General features: G+C 29.4%; 1 protein-coding gene across 1 annotated transcript; it reads left to right on the top strand.

Moving 5' to 3' along the window:
* The first annotated feature begins 1,074 nt into the window (after positions 1–1,074).
* On the top strand, positions 1,075–4,590 carry LOC129315005 (putative RING-H2 finger protein ATL69). Its single transcript, XM_054958494.1, is given in 3 exon segments — positions 1,075–1,352; positions 1,354–1,649; positions 4,101–4,590. Coding segments are annotated over 3 exon segments (525 nt in total). The 5' UTR covers positions 1,075–1,142; the 3' UTR covers positions 4,120–4,590.
* Positions 4,591–7,863: the final 3,273 nt, after the last annotated feature.

The raw sequence follows: 7,863 nt of genomic DNA, 5'->3' as shown, positions 1-7,863 counted from the left end.
TTTTTTGGGGAGGGAACGTGGGCCTGCCCTTACCCATGAATGTCATTGAAGTTGCCTGCAAGAATCTAGGCTAGGTTCATTCTTCACGGTAAAGCTTCAAGATCATTCCAGACGTGGCTTCTTGAGTTAATGGCATGAGGAAGAGAGACGGTGAAAGGGATCTTACTTTCAATAGCACATTCCCAACAAATTTGGGTTGTAATTTTTTGTTGGGGACGAGGGCATTTTAGTCCATCTATATTTTAAATATAATTATTAAATAAAAAAAATTTCCTAATTTCATGAATATAGTAAATATATTTTAAAATCTCATATCTATATTCACTTTTATTAAAATCATTTCCAACGTTCTTAACATAAAATTTGAATGAAACATTTTTTTTAAACATGAAATAATAAATAAAGTAATGACATAAATAAAAAATTATAAGAGCTATCAGATATCTTAGATTTTAAAACAAGACTTCTAAAATAAATACTTACTTTGATAAAAATATAAGTCATTTTTAATTAAATTAGTGCCCTCAATAAATTAATTAATTATATTTAAATTACACCATTTTTCATATTCTTATTTAATAAAGTGCTTTATTTAAGAGAGAAATGTTGTGTGGTCTATTTAATAAAAATGTTTTTTAAAAAATTATTAATCATATATTGAAAAACTTAAAATATCATATATTTTTTAATAATCAACCTTAAAAAAATGCGTTATAATACCTTTTAACACAGAAAGTGCCTCGCAACATAAACTGGAGGGAGCATAAACATCTCTTCGGGTCAAAGCCTTCAATTTATGTGCTAATCATCAATTTGAAATTTAAAGTATCAGATCAGTCCCTCAGAACATATATTAAACAATAAACATAGAAAATTAATTGAAGCACTGACCACAAAAATAAATAAATAAATAAAATAAATAAAGACAACGTCAACGTCACAATTCCCAAAGCCATTTAATTTTTTTCCCGCGGAATCCGGTAGTGTCCACCACCACCCCAACCGTCTCCTCCTTCCCTTAATAAAGTCACCTCCCAAGTCCCAACTTCCCCTCTCTCACCATAAACTCTCACTCTCCACCACAACACAAATCTTCTCTCCACATTCCTCCTCCTCTCTCTCTCTCTCTCTCTCTCTCTCTCATGTCCGCCGCTGAACCGCCGATCTCCGCCACCGGCACGAGCCTCGGCTATGGCATTGCCATTGCGATCAGCATTCTCGTCCTCATCTCCACTATCATGCTTGCTTCTTATGCTTGCGTCCGGATCAAGGCCAACAGCCGCGGCCTTAACCGCCGCCGTGTAGGTAGTAGTAGTAACAGTAGTTCCGATGAGCCGGTCGTGGTAGTTTTGGGGCCTGGACAAGCCCACGATTGAAGCCTTCCCGAAGATTGTGTTGGGGGAGAGTCGGCGATTGCCCAGGCCCAATGGAGGCCCATGCGCGATTTGCTTGGGAGAGTATGTGAAGAATGATTCAGTGCGGTGCGTTCCAGATTGCAACCACTGCTTCCACGTGGAATGCTTGGACGAGTGGCTCCGTCTGAGCGCCACGTGTCCTCTGTGTCGGAACTCTCCAGCTCCGTCGCCGGTGCCGACGCCGGTTGCTACGCCTCTGTCAGAATTGGTTCCGCTGGCTGCTGCTCACGCCAGGTGACGATGACGACTTTCTTATTTATTGTTTTTCTTTCCATAGAAAGTAGCGATACACAATTTTGTATACTGAGTTACTGACCCCTTTTTTATTAATAAATTATTGAATAATTATTGTATCGGGATTATGTATATTATTGGATTATTGTACTTGTTCTTTATTTTTTCTCCTGAAATGGTGCCCCAAAATTCTAAACTTAAATTTAATAAGAATTAATCACATCATTTAAAATATAAAATATTTTTAATTTAATATTATTTTAATAAAATAGTTACTTATTTTTAACATAATTATCTCTTTTTACATTTATTTTTATTTATATAATATTTTATTTTATAATAAATAAAATGATTTATTCAATACAGGTACTTAAAAAAAACATTGATTATATCTTAAAAATTAAAAATATCTTCTATTTTTAAATATTAACTTTTTAAAATATTTATTTTTTTTAAAGAGAGGGAGTATCTTAAAATAATACACACATATATAAGTGCGTTTTTTTTTATACATATATACAAGTGCGTTTTAAAGTTTCGAAGAACGGGAGAAGATTCGTTGATCAACATGTATCCTTTTTAATATTGTAAAATGAAGTTTAAAAAGAAAGAGTGAAATATAGATAAAACAAAAAAGGAAAAAATTAATTTACAAGTCTTTCTAGTTTTTATCAATTTTTGAATTGGATCTTTGTAGCCTAATTTGCTTCAATCAAGTCCTTATGTTTTGATCAATTAAATGTGTTAGTTCCTAAGGACTCAAATCCTTGAATTTTTTATTTTAAAAATAAAATTATACACTTTATATTTTTATTAAAATATTACAAAACTTTAGAATTAATTATATAATTTGTATAACTCAGAACCCATACAATTTGGTTATGTTTTTTAAGTAATATATATATATATATATATATAATAATTAATGAAAATGTAAACATTATATTAAATCAATTTTTTATTTTTTGGCTAAAGATGTTCAATCAATTTTTAAATAAATTTTAAAGTGTTTTTTGTTTTGAAAAAATTTAATAATTTATTAATAACTTCAACCTTCAAGGATTAATATATTAATTGTTCAAACTATAAGAACATGATTAAAATAAAATAAATTATGAGAACCTGATTTAAAATTGAAAAAAAAATTAAAAGGACTTACAGATTAATTTTCTGAAATAAAAATTACCAAGAAAAAAAAAGTGGACATGTGAATCTCTTTCTAGTAATTTAAATTTTAAATTAAGATTTGAAGGTCAAAAAAATTAAAACTAAGATTATATAAATCAATAACTTATGGAATCATAATTGATCATGGGAATGGCAACAAGAAGCAAATCTCAGTTAAAAACCAAAAGGAGGAGGAGGAGGAGATCTCAATGAACAGGTAAATGAAAATAAAATAACATTGTCTGAGCTAAAATATAAATTTTTGTCCCAAGCTCTAAATTTATATTTCTAGAAAGAAAGAGGCTAATAAAATAAGAGTCAAAGCCACACATGCACCACTTCTACTAAACAGGAGGAAATAAAAAAAGTTTGGATAAAATTGCAGAAAGTGACTCTAAATTGTGGAATATGGAACTCAGAGTAAGCGTCACTTCACTTGTAAAAATGAAAGCAAGACAAAACATAGATCATCTCCATTGAAGCAACACAAAACCATTTTTTTTTAATACCATTCTTCAACACGTTCACATCAAATAATGTATGGACACTTCTTTCTGCAAAATCTCATCAAGTTCCTCTAAAGCAGCACACATCCAACAAAAAGCAGTAAGATTCCAGCACCCAGTAGATACATAGAGCAAAAAATAAGGGTTCAATTTGACTGGCTGCCTGTTTTTGAGTATAATCGAGCTTCAAAACCCACCTTTAAATTTACTAAAAAATTAAGATGTACTTAATCATTTTCCCTATGTTTCAGAACTGAAAATCTTAATAAAAATCCCAAATTGATATGAAACTTGTCAAGAGGCGTTTGGTTGTCTTTACTGATTTATCCCTCTATGCTAACACATTAAATGATAAAAATAAGCGGATGGGGTTGAACTAGTAATGAGTTAAGTAGTGATTGCAAATCAATTGAGTCAATCCACGATCACCAAAAGTTCACAAACTTGTTTTTGATCATATCTAAGCAATTAATGAGTTAAAAATAAATATGTCTAACATTTTGGGAAGAAATGGGAAGATATTATTAGAGTATGATCATATTATTGATTTGATACATTTTAAATCAATCGAGTCAAGCACGATACATCAAAACTTCAACAACTTGTTAATGCGCATATCTTAATAATTAATACAGCAAATGTTATTGGGTATTATATTGATTTGATACTCTATTTGTTTACAATATAATAAGTTAAATTATAAATCATATTAATGGATAATTATTGTATAATTTGATTGCTATAATTTATTGACATGGGTCATGATTGTATATATAAGGCGTAGAGTGGATGAATAATTGAAGGCAAGACGGTTCCAAAGATTTAAAATATCGAAGAAATGGGAGAAGAGTCAATCAAACTGGTGGCTTGCTTGCTGGTTCTGCTTCTCGTTGCATCTGCTGGCAACTCATGTCACTCTCTCTCTCTCTCTCTCTCTCTCTCTAATGTATATAACTGGTCAAGAATTGATGATGTGGATGAATGTGACACGTGTAGGGAAAGGAGTGGCAGGAGAGATAAGAAAAGGAAAATGCCTTGCCCAGTAATGCTGTAAGGGAGACTGTACAAAAGAACAGTTGACATGTCCCAACAAGTTCGCCAGATGTAGTTGGGATGGTTGGTGCTTTTGCTGTTCTGATACTCCTCCTTCTACTATTCGTCCACGTCATCATGATGTTCATCACCAAGTTTAAATTATGATTTTTAAATAAAGTGGTCACATAATGCTTCAGATAGTAATAATAATTGAGGAAACGTGTAGTGGGAGGATTTATGTTGATTGGGGTTCATAGATGCTAATTAATTATTTAAGCTCTTAGTTATAGGTAAATTGTGTCTAAGATAATGTATTAGGATTATATGGGATTCAAAATAGATTTTAGATCAGTTTAATTCCAAACAATTGGGTTTAAGTGAGATTTTATGACACTATGCCATATATTGTGACATATAGTACATTTTTAGCATAAAAATTTTTTGTCAAAAATTAGATAGAAGGAGGAGATTTTGGTGAGGTTAAGTACAAAAATTTATTGCTTTGCTAAGGTTTGGTCAAGAGTCATATTGTGTGCGGATTTAAGTTTCAAAAATTCTAAGGTAATTAAAATTTGTTTAAAAGCATGAAAATTGTTTGGTTTTGTTTTTGTCTGATTTTTTTTTGAAAATAAGCATGACATGTCAGGATTTATTTGAAAAATATGTGTTGTTAGAGATTTTGTTTGAAGTTGTATTTTATCACATAATAAGCCCTTATTAGACCAAATAAGTGGCTGTTAGTTTAGATCAACCCGAATTTAGTTGGGTTTTTTTAGTTTTAAGCAAGCGTTTGAAGGGATATAAGATGTTATGTAAAATATAACTTGGTTGAAATTGTTCGAGTAACTATTATTTGGAAATCATTTTTACATGTCCACTTAGTGATCACATAATTAATTGCATTGTATGCATCATTGCATATTAATTTTAGTTATTAAAACCTTTATATCTTATTCTCCATGATTAACATTGTTAAGGGAAAAAGTTCGATTGAAAAAGTACTAGAAGTATTTTTGTGTGAGTAGGCACCATGAAATCTTGCCGGCCTTCTATTGGGATTAATTAGATTATATATATTTGCCAACCTTAATGTATTTATTTCATAAATGAGCATGTAATTCTTATATTTTCGATTAACTCCTCGTGTGATTTCCATGGAGTGACTTTTTGATGACATTCATGGGCTTGATATGCTTAGAATTTTAGGTACTATGAATGAAAAAGAACTTTATATGCCACGTGTTATAGCTTGATCCACACACACACATATTCTGTGCTAGGTGGACGGTAATGGATACTCCTAATAAATAATGGTATTTATGAACAAATAATAATAAAATCTAATCAACATATTGAACCAAGCCGAAACTAATTACTAGCTCGAATGGAAATCTTCATATATTTTTTTTTTAACCAGCTAGTTGGTTCAGTTTGGTGTGGTTTGATCCAATTATGGCCAGTAAAGGACCATAGTACTTAATTGAAATTTAAATTTCAGGTTTGGTCCCAAAGTACTCCTTCCGTATCAAATTATAAAATATGTTTAGATAAAATTTTATATACTAATAAACCTCATTGAATACACTTAACAATCTTATCCTTCCAAAATATAAATATAAACTTTTTAAAATACCCATCATTTAATACATTAAAAAGAGAATGGATGAAAATTAATTATATAGAGAGAAATGATAATATTGAAATTGGTATATTTAATAAAATTTTAATCTATCCAAGTATTTTAATTTTAATACAATTTTTTTTAAAAGCGATCATATAATTTGAGGCGAAGGGAGTATCGCTTTGCTAGCATTTAAACATAGTATTTTGCAATCAACGAGCTTTCACTACATAAATGTATCTTACATTTATAACTGAATGAGTATTCAAGTTCAAGGTCTCACTGACAATTAATTTACGTTGTTACATTATAACATCCAAGAAATGGTATAATTGCTATTAATTAATGAACATGGGTAAATGATGGATCAGATGTAAGATGGGCATATAAATAGTCAAATCAGGGTGGCCTCATTTCAACATAGAGAAGTAAGATAAATAGACATATCTGGTGTTGATAGGAAAAATAGTTTGGGAAAATGGCAAAAGGTTCACTCAAATTGAGCTTTGGTTTTTTTAGTGGTTCATCTTCTCATTGCATTTGGTAACCCCCTCTTTCCCCTCTTTATATACACGTTCGCCCATATAATATGATGAATGTTTAAATTCTAATTAAAAAAATGTATTTATGTTTAATGCCTAACTTTGCTTTGAACATGATTATATTTCTTTTTCTTTTTTTCAATCCCTTGGCATCTTAAAAAATCTTAGGGCATTACCACCACCAACCTAGACTACTATAAACCCTCATTATTATAAATCCTCATTATGTGAAACCATTATTTAGAGTGGATAATTTGGGTGAGGTAGACTTATTCGAGGTGTGATTAATTCAGGTAGGCTTGGAATAAGCTTGAACTTGTGAAAAAAAAAAAAAGTCCATATATCTAAGTTTGGCATGATCACCCTTATGAAGTATCAATATTTTACATTGCCTCACGTATTCGTATTGATATCATATCTGATATTGATACTCATCGATACTTTTTTCGATATATATCTATAAAGTATTGAAATAATATTTTTTAATTTTAAAAAATTTTAATTTTGATACGTATCTAATACTTCTATATTGCTAATCGATACTTGCAATATTAAACTTTTATTATTGATATCATTTTTTGATTTGCTTTTAAAATCGAAGATTATATTTTTCTTAAAAAATAAGTTTTGAATGTAATAAAAGAATAAATATATTTTTTAATTATAAAAAATATGGATATATAATCTTATGATGGTCGAGAAGGAGGATATATTAATACTATATCTATTAGTAGGGACTAGGTGATAGGCAATTCAATTAGGTATAGATAAAATAAAAATATAATTAATGATTATATTTTACTTGGCATTATTATAAAGGACTATATATGTATGATAATTTGAATATTTTTAAATTAAAATTATATTTTTATAAATATATATACACATATTGAAAACGTACCATATTTTATATTTTAAAAAATTTAAGTATTAATATATCGTATTCGTGCAATCGAGCCCTCGAGTTTCAGGCTTATTTGCATCAGCTCGAATAACTAAATTGTCAATTTTTAAAAAAAATTAATATATTTTTTTAAAAAATTCAATTTAAAATTTAAAATTAATTATTTTATTATTATAAAAAATATTATATATATACATTTAAAAATTAAAGTGTTATTTAGGCCTCACCTGGATATTAAAATTGTGATATTTCATTAAGTGTGATCCAAATTTTTCAGGCTTATTCAAATTTAATCCAAATTACTTTATTTACAATTATTACCAACAGCGGCCTTATGAATACTTCAAGAGGAGGTCATACTCAAAGTTCACAAGATTTTGTGCAATGAAATAAAAGAAATATAAACTAATTTGAATCATCTAAATCCATATACTTTTTT

This window comes from Prosopis cineraria, unplaced genomic scaffold (assembly GCF_029017545.1).
Source record: "Prosopis cineraria cultivar Desert tree isolate PC_DT_omini unplaced genomic scaffold, ASM2901754v1 PC7, whole genome shotgun sequence".
Lineage (NCBI taxonomy): Eukaryota > Viridiplantae > Streptophyta > Magnoliopsida > Fabales > Fabaceae > Prosopis > Prosopis cineraria.
The sequence above is the reverse complement of the archived record's forward strand: the minus strand, read 5'-3'. Positions and strand labels throughout refer to the sequence as shown.